This window comes from Grus americana, chromosome 5 (assembly GCF_028858705.1).
Source record: "Grus americana isolate bGruAme1 chromosome 5, bGruAme1.mat, whole genome shotgun sequence".
In the NCBI taxonomy this organism is placed as follows: Eukaryota; Metazoa; Chordata; class Aves; order Gruiformes; family Gruidae; genus Grus; species Grus americana.
Window position 1 is genome coordinate 32,878,295 of NC_072856.1, and position 18,385 is coordinate 32,896,679.

The 18,385-nt window shown below is 48.0% G+C and overlaps 1 protein-coding gene across 5 annotated transcripts in view; it reads right to left on the minus strand.

Moving 5' to 3' along the window:
• Positions 1-11,256: 11,256 nt before the first annotated feature.
• SUSD6 (sushi domain containing 6) overlaps positions 11,257-18,385 on the minus strand; it is a 93,669-nt gene continuing 86,540 nt past the window's right edge. For all 5 annotated transcript variants that reach the window (XM_054826012.1, XM_054826009.1, XM_054826008.1 and 2 more), the window contains one exon: positions 11,257-17,242. In XM_054826012.1, coding sequence (XP_054681987.1) covers positions 17,217-17,242 — 26 coding nt within the window. In that variant the 3' untranslated portion in view covers positions 11,257-17,216. The remainder of the gene's footprint in view (positions 17,243-18,385) is intronic.

The following is an 18,385-nucleotide window of genomic DNA, read 5'->3' on the forward strand; positions in this document are numbered from 1 at the left end:
CTATACAAAATCAGAGCTAGCCATTTAGGGAGTAGTTACATCTATGAAGGCTTGAGCTAAAGTAGATTGCAACCTAAAAAATAACTCAACAAATACACTGCGTTGCAGAAACGGGTAAAACCCATTCTAGGATGTGGCAACAGAGGGTATGATATTTAAGGGACAAGTGATGATCTACTTAATGACAGTAAGGTAAGTAAGATTTAACAATGACCTCAGCTTTCTTATGGCACGTTACTACTCCAACACGCACATGGCTGCCACACAGTTCATGAAGAGCTTTGTGATATCTTTAAGAAGTAGAGGTCAAATCCTTGCAGAAGGCTGGAGTGTTGCCAATGCTGTGTCTTGTTGTGTTTATATCACCTAACTTTCACATGCTTTCAAGTCTAGGGAGGATGGTACATGCCCCGTCACTTGTGGTTTTATTTCTTATTTTTATGTGACTGTTATACTAAGCAAGCCCAACATTAAAAAATATATCACATAGTTGCACAATCCAGGAAAACTGTCATTAAGCTGCAATCACAAGAGACTGTTTAAACTAGTTGTCACGTTACACAGGTAACAGCACAAAGTAGAAAGGACAAAGCTTACATATATATACAAAATCTATATGACATCCTAGTTCCTCCAACCTTCTGACAGATCTTACTGGAAAACAAACTGCAATTTTACCAACTGTTAATCCACCCAGGAATTATGCCTAGCATACACAGAATTTTTTGTGCCACTATGGTTACTTTAAAAAGCTATATTTAAGCATTACAACTCTTTGAAAGTACTCATACCAATACAGAGGTCTTTCTCTTCATATTGCCTAAAGATACAGGAATATATGGACTTTCTATAGATAGGATTGTGTGCTACAGTCAATTCAATAGCAGTCTTGGTTCTGGAGGTTTCTGCTCCCAGCTTCTCCCACTTGCTGTTTTCTCTCCTTCAGTTTTACCAACTCTACTTTCAGGGCAACTGTACCACCCATTATTTTGGGGGTTTTGTTCAATCCCAACTACCAATCACTCCTCCCCCTTGACAGGGCTCTGCTGTCAGAGGAGAAGTAACTAGATCCATGTCTCACTGTATCCACACCAGAGAATTTACCTCTGAAGTGTTCTTTCCCGGCTGGGCACCGTGCGGCATCACGCCCTTGAGCTTTAAACCATCCTGTGCTCCATGTGACAGGTATAACAGCAGAGAGCTAGTGTAATTAGGGAGGACACTGGAATTGACCCTTCCCCTAACCCATAATGATTTCCACCCAAGCCCTCAAGAAGACAACAATTCATTCTCTGAACATTTCACTTTCAGCCACAAATGCTGGAAAGGTTGTCTAAATGAAAGATAAGATTAAGCAGTTTTTGGCTCATATTATTCTCATGCATGGACTCTTTCTGTAAGAAGCACTCCAGCAGCAGCACTCTCACCTGCAGGCATTAAGAAGCGATTTACACCAGCAAATACAGAGGGGCAGGTGGGACAGCCCTCAGGGTGCGATGGCTGGAAGGCTCAGGAGGAGTTTTCACATGCATCTCTTGATCATTAAGCATCTGGCTGTGACTGGATGGTGCTACTCTCTGTATAAACTGTAAAAGCCAGCGTTAGGGTATGAGGGTCAGCTCGTACCAAGTTCAACCTCAGAGCCCTGACACGCGCGCGCAGTGAGCTGCTGTACATGCTAGGTTGCAAAGCAGCAGTAGCTCAAGGTCACAGATGTCTCCAGCATCTTCTCCCCCTCTCGCTCACCTCAGTGGGCCTCTGAGGGGCCACTTGTCACCCAGCTGGGGCCAGGGCAGCACAGGGAGCTGTCAGCCTCAGCCGCTTACTAACGCGGTTAGATTTGACAGCAAGTTTCTAGCCATGCACTAGGTTCACATGCAGTGCCTTGGTATCTCAGCCTGGTTCCCAGACCCACATCTATCTGGGTCTGGTGCTTCCAGTTAATTATCTGCCATCCTGCTAACCTGGCACCAGAACTTAAGTAAACTTTCAGCCTCAGAGACAGAGGGTTCCTCTGGCTCGGCATTTGAGCTCAAGGACCACCACAAGGCTATTCTGCCTGACTTGCCCACTCCGAGGGGGGAAGGCAGCTCAATTCCCAGAACTTTCACCAGCAGCACCTGCATTACACTGGGCTTGCCGGGACCATGTGCTGGGCCTGCCAGAGCGCGGCTTCTCCTTGCGGAGCCAGAGAGGAGCAGGGCTTTCCTGCTCCAGCTTAGAAAGCAAATGTACAGTCAGGCACCCTGGGTTTGTCGGGAATCCGCAGAGGATGAAGCCAGGAGTGCTGGTGTCTGGTTCCTGCCAGTGAATCATTATCTGTTTGCATTAGCTTTGCTCTTTCTGCAGTTCTTGCTCCAAAATGCCTGCTCACTTGGCACAGGAATTGGTGTCACCTCCCTTAAGGAAATGTTGATGGTGCAGCTGCCTTCCTGTATTCTACACTTTACTACTTGTTCAGCGTTGAGCTGAGGGTGTCCTTTTTGGTGAAAACAAATTCTTTGTTCAGATATGTTCTGGGCTTTGCTCATGAACACAATGGCCAGAAAGCCTACTGTTTAAATTGCATTTTAAATTGTTTTAGGAAGATTAAATGCTTCGAGGAATAGGCACATTTTCTGTTTGTTCTTCCCGCCAGACCATTCAGAGGCACATATTGCACCTATCGCTCTAGAATTAAGCATTCAGCCACAGCAATGTCCCGATCATGTGTCTGCCAGCAACAAAACACATGATTATGCAGATCTTTCTTCTATTTGGCATCATTTCTGAAGCTCTGAAACAGCCAAGGCATCGCTCCTGCAGCCCCCTGAGCCACACAGTGCATTACAGAAAGCTGCATCAGCTTTTCCAGGGGTCTGATTTTGCTACACGACCCTCCAACATCCCCAGCTGCTAATTCCCAGCACATACACCGGCAGAAGAGTTTTATTACTATCGTCAAACTCAAGCGTTGGATGGCACGTAGGATAAGCAACAGGCACAGGCCATTACTTCTGGCAGGCAGAAAGCTGGAATGCAAAGAGCCTGGCAGGCCAGTCCATCACACAGTACTTGCTCCAGCTCCTCACTACCTTCCTAAAGCGCAGGAAAGGACATCCCCTCCCCGGCATACAGACGAGTCGAGAGCCCAGGCTTCTGCTGCTCCCTGTGGGAAATCACTTCAGTTTAACAAATGACATTACAAGGAACGGGGGTTTTTTCTGTTTAACCTGTATTTCCCTCTCAAAATTCCTCCTGTCACATTGAGTTACAAGCCCTTGAACTAGGCTAAAGATTCCCTTTTCCTCCCTGAGGACTGTTCCCTTTGAATGGTAACATCAACCTTCCTTAGCTGCCCCTGCTCAGCTGAGATGATACACATATTTAGCCCTTCTTTTCTTGTAAGTCCTTCCAGCCTCTGATCATTTCATTGCTCTTGTGTGACCTTTCCTCTGTTTTCCTGTGTCTTAGGCTTACCTGCAATACTGCTGATTACAATGATAAATCTCAGGCTGCTTGAATATGCTCCCCCAGGTGCCTCCCACCCCTCCTGCCCATCCTTTGGTGAGAGTGAACCTCCTGGCAGCCCGGGGAGGGGGCTTTTCTTCAGGCAGGGCTGAATTCCTGTTACAAGGCTGACCTGATCAACCTCTGCTGCTCTGGGCTGCGCTGCTGAGAGAGGAAGGAAAATGGACTCCCTGTCTGGTGGAAAAAACTCTCCGTGACCTGAGATGGAAGTATGGACAATCTGTCAGGCAGCTTCATGGCGAAGGAGAATAGTGACCGGGGAAAATACCGCCTGGCTCTGCACTCGCTGTGGGATACACTGCGACCAAACGGTGCACACAGGGAAACTTGGAGCATTCCTGACATCTGCACTGGGGTTTCATTCGATCCTGGTTTGGGTTTGTTTTTTTTTCCCAAGGTTAGAAGGAAAATTTAAAAAATTAAGAAAAGAGGGGGTGTAGGGAGGTTCATTTCACTCCCTATTTAAAGCGAAGATTATTTTAATAACCTTTTATGTTTTGCCTAATTATTTTCTCATTCAGGAAAAAAAGGGTGGCTTTGCGGTTAAACCGCCAGGCACCCCCATTGCACACGTAAAAGTAGCCGTGGCTGCGTACTAGCTGAGTGCCCCGTGATCTAAGCTTCATGCTCCAGTAGATAGGTAGGTACACAGAAGAAAATACAGGCAAGATCTGCCTTGTATGGCCATGAAGCCTCAGCCACAAGACAACATCATGCAAGCTTCTGAGAGAGGGAATGAAGGCCCTCGCCAAATGGTTAAGCTCCATTTTTGTTATACATGCTTTTAACTTCAAGAGCTAAATGACATACTGGCTCACAGCTGCTTTATTTAAAGTTTCATTGATCTTACTCTGTTGGGAGCTTGTAATGAATACCAGACCCCGTATCCCTAATATTTTCTATGGAGACAGGCAAAAGGAAAACACTTAAAATAAGGCAAGCTTTCTTTGAGAAGCAGGGGAGGGAGGGAATCCCCCTCAAGCATTAATATCCCTCTGCTCCCTCACCAGACTAAAAAAGAGACATAGAAAAGTTTTAAATAACCTTTTTTCAGTTATGAAACCCAATAAAATAAGAAAAATATTTTGAGCTTTGGACATTTAAAAAAAATAATCATATTTTGTGTTTTTGAAAATTTCAGAGGAAACTGCAACAATTGCTCAGACAGGCATCGTGTCTGGAGAGTTTGTTTCCTCTCATGTAAGAAAATGACTCCACGTTGCTCTGACAAGGACAGATGCCAGCTCTGCTAACTGCAGGGAGCAGGTGATCGCCTCCACCAGCCACAGAGATTTGTTTTCCCAGTGGCCGTTAAGTCCCACAAATAAATTCAACACCCTCATACTGAAGAAATCAGCAGGTTTTTGCCCAGCGAAGCAAAAAAAATGCAGTCTACCATCAAGTCTTCTGCCAAGGAGTTTCTGGCCCAAGTCAGGGGAGTACGTTTAGGATGGGCTCATGACCCTCTGCAGGTGCAAGTGCCAGGTTAGAGTCTATGGAGAGGAGCGGCCTCCCAGCGCACGTCCTCGAGATGGTTTCTTCAGGGTGCTCTGGGCCGCGCAGGTCACTGTTGCAGCAGAGCACGTGTGGTTTGAGACTAAAGCCACCGCTATTTCAAATTTTGTCACCTTGAGAGTCTGTGCTGGCTTAGGTGTCCTGGCAGATGCATTTACCAGCTCCTTTTCAACTCACTTGCTGTTGCTGGCACCAATAAAGCCATCCTGGAATGCTAATGGAGGGTTGTTTTAACAATAAGAAAGTCCAGCTTAGGAACAACACTTGCAAGGCCCCGTTCTTGGGCAAGTGTTTGATGTTTCATGAAGCGATCACACTACATCTTAAAATCAGTCAGCTTCCCCTAACCCTACCACAAGGCTTCCCTGCTATCTAAACGATGGTGGGGATCCTTAATTTCTGGCCTAATTTCCAGCAGGGCTAGGTTAGACCCATTTATCCCTGTGCCAGCACTCTAGTTGCTGAAGTACATTTGTTGCAATTTTTTTTTCTTCTTTTTCTTTCTTTCTTCAAAACATCCATTATCTTGATCTTAAATACAAATAACCTTTTCTTTATTCCCTCCCAAAAGAATTTCTTTGGTTAGAGGAACACATTTTCATTTTTAACTCCTTAATCACTGTTCAGTACATGAAATCTGTGAAAGCGTGGGAACAGACGTCCATCCTTGAAAACCCGTTTTTAGCCTGCGAGTGCCATCCGGAGCGATGTCGCTCTTTGGTGGCGGCACCTTGGTGAGGCGGAGAGCTGTGCGGCCAGGGAAAAAGTGACCGCTGCTGCTGCTGCCGCCGCCGCCTCTCCCGCACGGCGCCGGGGAGAGCGGCGGGAGCCAGGCTCCGTCCCGGGGCTGGCAGCGAGCCCACCGGGCGCTAGGTGGGGGTGTCGGACCGCACCGCGGGGCACCAGCCGAGACCCCGCTCTCTCCCTCCCTCCCTGGGTTTTGGAAGCGAGATCTGACCCAGGTAGATCTGACAGCGCTGGCAAAATTGGAGACCATCCCAGACAGGTTTTAAACCAGCATTAGGAACTCAAACGAACGAGAGCGTTATGACATTAGACTGAGTTAAACTGGGTGGCACAGCAGCCCCCCCCGCACTCCAAAAGATCACGTTTGGGTTGCAGTGTGTCAGCCCTGGCACTGCTGGAGGGAGACTGGGAAAACTGTTTGTTCTCCATCCCATTTACATCCCTTCCTTGCCCCCGTGGCTTGGGTGAGTAGCAGTAAGGTGTTACTGTGTGGGTGTTTCCCCTTGTGGGAAAGGTCAAGATGCGATGGTAATTTGCAGCCCCCAAAACAGACAAGAAAATCCCCAATATGAAATGACTAGGATGGCTTTGTATAAATGCAAAACAGGGAAAAAACAAGGGGGAAAAAATCTCCCTCCACCTCTCATAATTGTCTTTGCCAATTGCAGGGGGAAACTACAAATCATTAATCCTTGGTTTTCAACTCACGGGGATGAGGACCAGTCCAACAACTGATAAACCAACCAAAACAGCAACACATTTTGTTCCCTACTGCACTACTAAGCAAGAAAACCTAATTCTAGTGTCTCAGAGGTACCCCAGGACTACTGTGTCCAGACCCCTCCTGTGCTCCATTCAGTTGCATTTTTACCACTTTGTTCTGAAATACCTAATTTTGCTGCCAAAATGCAGCAAAGAAGAAAGCTCACCTTCCTGTACGGCTCTCCCAGAGTCCCTGCTGACCTGCCTTAGACCGGGAACAGCGGGGCCTCCATTTGTTTCCCCAGGGCACGGCCCTGAGTGGTTCATCTCAAACTCACAAGGCCACAAGGCAGAATAAGAAGAGAATGATTGCGAAGCAGGTGTTGCCCTTGGCACTACGCTTCCACAATGAGGAGAATCAATATCTCCGAATTACCATTTCAGTCATTCCCTTCTGGCACAGCCTGCGCTGGATTAAAGGGGCCATCGTCCCTCGGGGTGATGGCCAGATCACCACACGCAGGAGCTCGTAGTTAAAGCAGAGGTCTGGAAGAAGACATGCTGACATTAAGAGCATTTGTTTCCCTGTCTGCAATGCAGCCTCCGGTGTGACCTGGAGGTTACTTCAGTTTTCCCTGCCTTGTTTTTCCCCCTCCCCATCAACAGGGACAGTGTGGGCTTTCCCACCCACTGAGATGCCATGAAGCTAAATTCACGGTTGTTAGGCTGTTGAAAATGCACCAGAGAAGCACAAGAGAAATACTCAACGGTTTCAGTAACAAATCAACTATTTTAAAGCTTCCTGAAGAAAGCAATTACTTGGAGCCAGGTTACGTTTATGAGGGGAGACACAGACTGTAGGATGGTAACAACTTTGTCTGCAGAGCTGAACCCAGGACCGTAAATCTCTTGGAAACAGCTGTTTAAGCTGTTTTAGCTGTCATTGCTGCCATCCTGCGCAGGCAGCTCACGGAGACGGAGGGAAGCTCTTTGTGCACAACTACCGTCCTGTCCTACCCGCAGGGAGCCCCACACTGCCCTGCAGCACCCAGGGACAGGAGCACAAGGTGGGAAACCCAGCGCTGTCACCCCTTGGGTGCCAGGCTTCTGCTTCTGGCTGCCACGGGGCACCGCCAGTGCCACCTCTTCAAACTGTCCTTCTACCACCCCTGTCTGAACCAGGACTGCAGGGAGGTGGCAGCCCCCAGTGCAGGGAGCAGGAACAAGTCTAAGTACACGCACACCTTGTCAGACAGCAGCGGCAAGGGGAAGGACACGTACCTGCTACCAGGCCTCCTTGGCATTCCCGGGTATCCAGAGCATGATCCAGCCCATGATGGCTCCCTCCTCCTTCCCTGAGAGCATCAGCCCTGCGCCCGGCCCTGCTACAGGCTGCCCCAGGGCTGCTGGGCAACATGGTTCCGCATATGTGGGGACAGGGAGAGCGTGTCTGCCCCACAAAGTGGCTCCTCCTGGCCTCGCCTGGGCCTGGAAGACAAACGCCGCTTGCCAGGCAGAGCTAAACACAGCGTGGTCTCAAACACTACCCCCAACATAGCTACAAAGGTGATCTGAGCAGCACACCTGCAGAAGTGGAGGAGACAAGGGTGTTTGTGCTCTGAACACCATTGTGTTGGCACCAGTCTATGCCTTCGTGCCCCAAAGTCTGGTTTTTTTTAATGGATGTAACTTGAAAAGCCTGAACTGTGCCCCAAAGACCCACCCTGAGCTCAGCATGGGCCAGATGAGAGCGAGCTGCCCAAGGACAGCCACCTTACGCCGAGGCACCCCCAGGGCTCTTTAGCTCTGCTGTGTCCTGGCCCAGGCCTCACTGAAGATTAAGGTGAGAAAATGCTGGGAAACGTTATCCTCCCGCAAAAGGGAACAGAGAGAATCAAGAAGTCCATTACCTGTGTTTGCCCATCCCTTCCCCTGCACCCCGGGACACCAGCCTGGTGCTGAGAGAGACCACTGCAGTTTTGGCAAGTACTGCAGTCAATGAGGGATGGGGGCTGGCAGTGCGTCCCGGCCAGACCCTGCTCTCTTCTCCCAGGCCAGCACTCATAAGGGGCCCTCTGCACAGCCCTGGGGGGTGAGGAGTGTGCAAACACTCGCGTTGTGAAGCATGGGGCTCGCTGGCACATAGCCTGCCACCATCCTTCCGCTGTCAGGAGGGGGAATCCTGATACCCCTAAAACCAGGCCAGAGGCTGTTAGCACAGGGGAGGTTTCTGGCAGGGGCAAAGCCACAGTCTGTCAAGGGATGATTTGATAACGCAATCCCACAGCAAAGCTTTCCAATGGTGGCACTGTGGCATGCAGCAGCCAGGGGCGGTGAGGAAAAGCTGCAGATGCACTCAGTCCTCATAAAGAGTTAAAGCCCAGGGCTGTAATGGGGCTGGTGTGTCCCTGGCTTTGTGTTCCTGGAAAATCCACACGTACAGAACATCCTGTTTGGGAGCCAGGCAGCATAGCACGCTGGCTGGCAGGACGCCTGCGAAGGGCAGGAGCCCATCCATCTCTTTCCCAGAGCAAGTTTCTCAAAGTGGCTTTGCAGTGGGGTCGATGTCTTTGTGGCGAGGCTGCTTTTCTGGAAGCGGAGGTGTTCCTGCATGCCCTGGCCTTTCCGCCCTTCAAGCCGAAGTGCCAACTGCTAAGGAGGGTTTCCCAGACCACCCACCTCAGGCTGGCTTCCCTCCGGCTTGGCTCCCAGAGTCATTGCAGGCACAAACCAGAGGTGACAAATTATTTCCAATGCATCTAATAGATAAGAGCTGCAGAACAACAAGAAAGGCGCGTTCCTGGCTGCCAGAATTGCTGTGGCAGGAGACCACAGCCCAGTGAAAAATAGTAATAATTTAAAAGCAATTCCTGGAGGGCACCGACTCCCACGTGCCAACTGTCTGCTACAGGAGGGCAGGCACAGGGCACAGAGCTCCAGTTTCGCAGTGGCAGAACTACAGTAAGATCAGCTTGCTGTGTGGGAATAATTTAAGGAATAAATGGAAATAGGAGGAAGGTAGATGTCACCCCTTCCCTTCTCTTTAACTTGCCTGTTCCTCCACAGAGGAAAAAAAAAATCATATACGCGAGTATACAAAAATCTCCTAACATCTTTAAGGACTTTGCTTTGAACAAGTTGGCAAAAAGGATCTCCTCTCTCCTTCTCTTTCCTATTACACTATCGATAGATTTCCTTAAAAGAAAGGAATGCTCATTAGTACTTGTCTCAAAGGACAACATTACCACAGGTCTTAGAAGCAATACAAACAACAATAATGGTAAGAGAAAAGGACTGTATATAGCACTAACAGAACAACAGGTGTCTGTTCTGCTGCAGTTTGAGCTTCTGCCATCCTCACGGCGCAGCACGACCACCCAGAAGAGGGAAGAGCAAGAGCCCGTGCCCATCTCACCTCTGCACTTGGGCCTGCACTGTCTGCACCCACGTATTTGAAAGACCTCTCCAATGTCTCCTGCACTGTCCCGCTACCCTCTTTGGATTAGTATTTTGCCAATGAGAGCGATCTTCCCTCTAAAAAAATAACACTCTCTTCCTATATGTACTGTTCTCCTTATCTAGTCTCCAAGATTAATTAGCTGTTTATTATATTCACCCCTTCTTCCTCTCTGAAGTCCTCTCACACCATGCATCATCCTTTAAACCTTTCTCCCTCCTCCCCTTTCCCACTGTTAACAACTTGGCCAGCCTCTGGCTTACTGTTCCCAAGGGCCCCACCAAGGGACGGGGACACCGCGGCAGCTATCGGCCATTGGTGCCTTAGGCATCAGTGCAGGTTCCCAGCCCAGCAAGCAGGGGACTAAGAAAACCACACAGCAGTTGCTTCAAACACTCTCCAAAAATGCATCTTCTCTCCTTGCGTCAAATCCAGACCCAGCCTTATTCGCTCCTTGAGGCCTCCCTGTGGCTTTCATCCAGCCCATGTCTTCTGACAGTCAGCCTCTCTTGCTTTATTGCTATCGCCTTTTCTCCATGCGGACAGGCCCAGCGGGCATACGTTTCCTACTGCTGCAGCAGCTGAGCCAAGGAACTGCCATGTCCTCCTCCCAGCTCACGTCTTTCCTCTCAATCACTGACTGATCATCGCTGCTTGCTCCCAAGGAACACAGACTGCACAGATTCTGTTTTATCTAGAAGAGCAGAGGAAGGGGCAGAGCATGTGCAGGGGTCATAGAATGGTTTGGGTTGGAAGGGACCTCAAAGATCATCTAGTTCCAACCCCCCTGCCGCAGGCAGGGACACCCTCCACTAGACCACGTTGCCCAAAGCCCCATCCAACCTGGTCTTAAACACTTCCAGGGAGGGGGCATCCACAACCTCTCTGGGCAACCTGTTCCACTGCCTCACCACTCTCACAGTAAAGAATTTCTTTCTAACATCTAATCTAAATCGACCCTCCTTCAGCTTGAACCCATTACCCCTTGTCCTGTCACTACACTCCCTGATGAACAGTCCCTCACCAGCTTGCCTGTAGGCCCCTTCAGGTACTGGAAGGCCGCTACAAGGTCTCCCTGGAGCCTTCTCTTCTCCAGGCTGAACCACAGTGGGGTCTTTCCCCACCAGGCTCGTGAATTGCTATGCCTGCACACAGTGCTACAGAAAGTGAAGGCAAACCAATGCCTTGCCCAGCCTCATGCACCAAGCCTGCACGTTACATCAGGCGACTTCATGGGGAAGGCACTGCACCACTGCAATGTATTCACTAATGATCTCCAGCCCATAATGCCCAGGCAGTTAAAAAAATATGCAAGAGATTATAGATTCACTTCAAAAGAACTTTTTTTTTTTAATTTAGAAATGCAGTTATATACATAGAACAATTAAATTAGACTTTGTACAAATATTAAAATACTATCTTCACACCCACTGCAATGTACAGGATACCAGAAAAAATATATATAAAATAAAGCAAAATAAAACCGATTGAGTGACATCCTGCACAGCATCAATTATGGTTTTGTTTTTAAATCCCACATATATATGGAGTACCATTCTGCAAATAATTCCCATAGTGGTGCAATTCAGATAAAAAGAAAACACATACAGGAAAGAAGATTAATGCACAAAGGCAATCAAGCTCCCCTTGCATTTGCATCAGCAACCACCAGCGGTCTACCCATTGCATCAGAGGACATCTGCTTCACAGACAACTTTGCTTTGATTTCTTTTGGAAGGAAGCAAATTTGAGAATCAGAACTAAAACATTTTCCAGCACAACTCAGTTGCCTCTGTCCTTGCACACCCCAGGACAGAAGCAAAAGCCCAGCTTACAGAAAGCATACGCAAAGCATCGGTAGAACCCGTTGTGGTGGGTACGCGTATCCGTACATCATCTGCAGAGGGTCGAGTTTGGAAGCAGTGCTGAACTCAGGGCCCTGAAGTGTGGGAAGTGGCCTGCTCTGTCCTGGTGTGGAAGGGCAGGAGAAAGGGATGAAGGTTGGGAAAAAGGCTTGTTTCCTGTACAAAAATATGCCTTAAAATGAAGCCTGCCCTAGGAAAACTCTCTGCGCTTTCAAAGCGTATCATAGAGAATAAATGTTTTCTAATAAGTTCTTCTGCAAACAAAGGTGTTCACAAAGAGCAAGTCAATCTGCAGTTCCCTGGTAAGGACTGAAGGGTGAGGATGGGGTGAGGCAGGATGTGCAAAACTGATGGGATTTATTGCATTGATATACAGAAACCAGAAAGTGAAACTGATTTAATTAGTTATCTGGATAGAGTAATAAGGCAGATTATTATTTTTTTTAAAACAACTATCAGAACAGTAAAACCAGGTTTTGCAAATATATTCTAAAAAGGTCAACAAGGAAATCTCAGTGTGTCCAACCAGTTGTACGTTAATTTTTTTTTTATACAGCAAGCCTGCTGGTGTCTGCTAAATCATCTAAAAAAAAGCACAAGCTTCCTTAGAACCCAGTCATGAAAGCATTAGCTCATTAGCCTGCAGCATACCTGTTTTCAGTCAACGCTCTTCCTTACCCCCCGCCTTGTGTTCCCTTTTCTGTGCTGCCAATGACTTCACCATCTGAGGTTCTTTCCAATGGCCAAGCCTGTTGCTCCCTCGGCCTCGCTCCTCAGTACTGACCCAAGTCATCACCTCAGGGTGTTTCCTCCCAAAACAAGGGGAACAGATTTCTTCCTAACACACCTGACTTCTCCACGTGCTGAAAGGCCAAAGAAAGGCTCCAGATGCATTAAAAGAATCGCCACACCAGAGCTGAAAGGCTAAGGAGAAACCTCAGGGGAGACGTCCATGGGGTTAGCAACGAGCCGTATGCTTGCTGAGTAAGCTGTTTTCTACACAGCAAGTTCCCTGGTAGTTTAAAAAAAGGGATAAAAATGCATTAAGCTCTTCTCCCTCCCAAACTCATGAAGTTTTAACTCAGCAACAACTCCACAGGCTCACATGCTGCAGCACGTCTCTCCTCCCAATTTCACTTTTTTATCTCTTCTGCAGTTAATGCCAGGGAGCTGCAAGCTATTTAAAGCAGAAAGCCCAAAGCCATCTCTCACCAATGCCGCTGACCCCCTTCAAGGTGGCAGGAGGCTCTGACACAACCCAAGCTGGCTCATCGCTGGAGCTGAGCTTCACGATGCAGGTCCCGACAGGAGACTGCCCCGCTTCCCCATGGGTTACTGTCAGCTTCACTTTCTGGTTCTCTTGGACTGCTCTAAGTTCTGCAATGCCTGGGCTGTAAACACTGCAGTAGGCTGCATTTTACTGATTTTTTTTTAAAAAAAACTATGCAACTGAAAAGGAGCAAGGAGGTTTTTTTATTGCACATAGTACTTTGAACTTCTGAAATGCCCTTCTAATTTTTTTTACCTATCAGACTCCAGAAATAACAAAACCCTTCAAAATAAGTGCTATTTTTGTTTTTCCAATGTAATTAAATCATTTTAATATTCTTGAATATCACAAGATCCAGCATGTGTGACAGAACATGAGATGATTATGTTGGGAGTGTTTAATAAGAAAAAATACCTCCCTTTGAATTCTTCTGCCAGAAGAAAAGGTGGGGAAAAAAGGTAAGGAGGCTGTGGCCCCATCGGAAAAAAACAAAACAAAAGAAAAAAAATCATTTGCTGCGTTACATCTTGCAAGGCTGAGCCCCTGTGCTCCCCATCCACCCCAAAATCCAGGCTGCACCTACCTATGGCAACAGCCAAAGGACACACTCTTTGCTCAGAAGTAACAAATGCTCCCGAGATGGAGCAGAGCTCACGACTGAGGGATCTTTCACCCTCAGCCCTTGCTCCTGTAAGTAAAGACAGGACTGTGCAATTTCGTTTTTCTAAATCTCTGCCCAAAATACTTCCCAATCCTTCAGCCTCTGCAGAATGCAAACAAACAGGAATGAGTAGCAATCACTTGATAATCAGTAAAGTGAGACCTTGCTCCCTCCCCCCCCCTTGAAAAAAAATTGTCAAGCAGACATCTCTCAGGTTCCTCCCTTGCCACTCTACCTTATTTTATATGAAAATAAACTCTAAAGCTGAGGACTTGGGCAAGAGGAACGTGATGCCCCCAAACCAGTTCTCACGTTCTGGCTTGCACAGGTCCTGCTGCAGGGGACAGGCTCTTCTGCAGGCACTGGAAGCATCAGCTGGGGTTACCAGCCAGCACAGCAGAGCCTGGCCTGGGAGCCGCTGGTTTACCCTCTCAGCAAGCCAGCAGAAGCCGCCTGGTTATGCCTGATCACAAGATCTACGCTTACGTATTTCCCTCCACCTCTGCATTTCCCCCCCTCCTTAGTAAAGCCATTTCCCACAATTTCTATAAATGAAGCAAAATTAAAGCACTCCCTCTTCTCTGCAGCTTGTTTCCTCCTCTTCCCCACCCAAATTGAATTTTCTCTCCCAAACCGGCAGCTGCTTGCTTTACAACAGTGGGGAGGAAGCAGGGCCACAGAGCACGTGCCTTCTGCTGGCAGAGCAAGCGCTCGTCCAGGGCAAGGTCAGGCCTCAGGATCAGCTTCCAGCTTCGCTGTGGGATTCTCCCACGGAGCCGGTGCCAACACCGGACTGTCCCTTGTGGGGAGGTAGCACCTACCCGACTTCTACACCTTGATTGCTGAGGGTCAGTTTGAGTAGAGAGGACCTTGAATGCATAGAGAGCAACTCCTCCTGCTCTGAGCTGGTTAGGTAGCAGGAAAGAAGTCACATTCTTCTCTCCACACTCCTTCAGCCTTACCACTACATACCCTGGGTCCCTCCATCTGCCCTGATGAAACCAGTGAATAAGACAATTTGCTCAAGTTTAGATCATTTCCAAGGTAGGAGTTAAAAACTAAATACAAACATTCCCATGCTTATTTTCTAAAATTCCAACAGCAGATGTAGAAACAACATCTGCCCTTTACAGTGCCTGAAGCTGAGAGACCGCAGCCTGCTGTAAAAAGACATGGGATTTTCATCATCCAAACTGAACAAAAAATACCCAAACCACCCAAACCAGATTTATCAAATCCTTGTGATAATGCCAGGTAACATGAGCGATAGAGAAGGAAGTTTAAAATACTGTATTTTTAAATTAATAACATCCCTCTAAAACAAGGATAGGGAAAATAGGATTCTTTCACCCACAGGCACACGCTGTTCCAGGTGTCCTGGGATTTAAGAGCTAATCAGGAACAGGAGCAGTAGGTGCACGGCTGGATACTATGGCCAATCTCCATTTCCAAGAACTGGAGCTAAGCCACAGTGACTTTTATATATAAAGGTGTTGTTACTTTTACTGAGTGCCGTGATGGTATGTTCCTGAAACAACGAGGATGGTGAAGATCAAAACCCAAAAGCAAACCAGCAAAGACAGCATCCCTATTTACCTGTATATTACCACATGATGTATAAGGCCATGACATTTTGCTCCTTCAACTCAAATAAAAATTTAGCAGCTTCTCACAGGGCAAACACTCCCCTTGTTACTTCAAGACAGTTATGACAAGGTACATGCATCTAAGAAGCCAACTCTTCCTGCTGAAACCAAGCCCAGGGAACAGAGTGTCCAGACCACGCCCCCCCAGGAAGAACCTTACAAGCACCACAACACTTTTGTGAATGGATCACCTGCCCCAGATGAACGTGGCTTCCTGCAAAAAGACAGTCCTGTTAACAGCAACCAGGATATCCTGGCCTGCTATAGATAACTGGGCGGGGGGGGCAGAGGTATACATATTTTTGGATTTTCTTTTCCCTGCTACCAGAACTTGAAACAATCTTCAAAACTTAGGTTCAGAAATAAGCTATGGTGTCCTCTGGCACTGCTGTCAACGTAGCCAGCCTTCCCTCGTGGCAACAGGCAACTGAGTTGTATTTAGGAGAGACTTTATAAATGCTGCTGACTCCCAGCCACAAGGAAGAAGCCCTTCTCTGTGGGCCCATTAAGCCCATTAGGATGAAACAGCAGACTCTTGCTGTATGAGGCTAGGAAGCCACACTAGCCTCTGAGATGGTGGCTACCCAGGATCCAAGTACCAAGGTACCTAGTGTAGCTGGAAAGGTAATTGGGGATCGCCCCAATGGCACTAGGCATTCACTACCTATAGGCATTTTTTCTCTTGATGTTTTCAAACACCTGAACCATTTCTCAATTACATTTGAAAAGGGCTACCTGTGCCTGAAGATCTGACCAAAAGGAACCTAAGCATTAGTGCAGAACCACCTTAACTGAAAGAGCTTTGAGACACACAGCTTATTCAGAAGAGCAGGGCCACAAATTTGGTTCTACTCCTGATGCCTCAGTGAACGGGGCTAACTCACAGTTAACACAGGGCTGGTTAACTGAAAGTCACATCCTCCGAGCTTTCTGGACCCTGCTAACCACTGGCCATTCTCCAAGACTCTTCTACAACCTAACATCAGGAGCTGCTCTGGCACTGAACCAAAACGGAAAGGGTTGGTTTACTGGTGGTACAGTCCCAGTCCCAGTCCCAGCTTCTAAAGACAAAGCATAACCAAGTGGGCTGCACAGGTAGAGAAGGAAGGAGGAGACAAAAGTGATTTTCAGGAACGGACTCCTGCAGAGATGGTTTTTGAGAAGGGGTTAGAGGGCATTCCTGCACGTTGGACTTCTCAGCCTTCAGCGCTCTAGCAATTCTCAATGAACTGTTATTGCACAGCTGTCACACAGCCCATCTCATCTGAGGCGCTTCTAGACGTCACGAGCTGCCCCTTAACTGGGAACCCTCCCAAACCCAGCTTCAGTCCCAGTGAGGCATTTTGTCCTGCCCCGTCACAAAGGGGATGCTGGAAGAAGAGCCTATATAACATATATACGTATATATAAACTGTGTCTGCACCCAGTGAGCAAGCGGTTTCAGCCCCTGCTCTGTGGGCGGCGGAAGGGCTAGAGAGGCTGATAAGCTGCAACAAGCCGGAGTGAGGAGGAGAAAGGCACAAGAAAAGAGCAGCTCTTCAGAGACTGCTGTCAAACATCTGGCTGGGGAAGAGGAGAGGAGAGCTCAAATCCACTCTGTTCCTTGAGCCCCTGATGCAGATGGAATGGGGAAGCCAGCGCTGCACCAACCCCACTGGTGCATCCAGGAGGCAACCTGGCGACATCCTTTGGATCTTCAGCTGAGGGCGTCTCTGCTTGGAGGTATCCAGGGTACAGCTCGCGAGGACGGGGAAGGCTGCACAGAGTGCTTCTGTCTCGAAGGCAGGGGGAGGGGAAGAGGAAGAAATCCAAGAGGGAGAAGGCTAGGCAAACACAGCAGGCCTCATGCTTCCTTCAATAAGGGAATATCTGAATGGTGGGGAGAGAAAAGAAGAAAAAGTAGTCAGACTTTTGCAGTTCAATGCACACCAGAAAGGCTACTGTTGAAAGCAAGACAGGCTCCCACTTCCATAAAGTTATAATGCAGTGGTCTTCCTGCCATCGTAACACAGCAGAAGAGACTCTGGAGGGCTCTGCTCCAGCCTCCCCTGCGAGTGGGACCATCGCCAGCTCCAGCATTGAAAATCTCCAAGGACAGAGACTCCATCGCCTCTCTGAGTGCCTGTCTGGTCCTGCACTACCCTCCTAGTGCAAAATATTTTGCTAATGCCCAATGTGAATCTGTCAAGTTACAGCTTGTGGCCGTTGCCCCACGTTATGTCATCCGGCTGAGAAGAGTTTGGCTTCAAAGTCTTTTCAACTCCCTGTAACTGCAGTCAGTTGTTGGCTTGGCCCTCAGCTGCTGCTTCACCAGATTAAAGGAGCCCAGCTCCCTCAGTCACTCCTCACCAGACCCTGGCTATCTTCACAGGCCTCCAACAGAGCCTGTCCAGTTTCTCCACAACTCTCTTGAAGTGAGGGTCCCACAACAAGATACAGTACTCCCAGTAAAGCCTCACCAATGCTGTTTAGGGGAAGGTAATAATTTCCCTTAAGGATAACAGTTTCCTTCTTTCCCATGACCTCATCAATCTTTTAGTTCCTCAAAATATCCAAGACGTGTTTTTTTACTGCAACAGAGGTGGTCAGAGATACAAGGATCACACCTGCCCTTATCCAACTTGAAGAAATGCAACCTCCTCCAGTAGCTGCAGCTTCCTCAACTTGAGCCGTAAGCACAAGCTTTATGGTCTCTTGCTGCAAGAGGCAATCTGCTACCATACAACAAACCTTAGAGGCAATGCATATTTCAGGCAGTAATAAAAATGACACAGCGCAGAGGAAACATCCTCTAATTTCTACACTGTGGACATTTTTTCGTTAAGCTCCACTTTTGGATTTCTGCTGTTTACGCACTTGAGGTTTAATGCCATCTCAGGACATGTTGCAATTTCCACCCTGTAGCAGAAATTCTTAACTAGTTTACTGCAAGGGTCCTGGATGGCATTCCTAGGGCTGTAGGGCTTGACACGACAGAAAGGAGAAGTTCTGCCCTGAGCTACCTACAAGCTG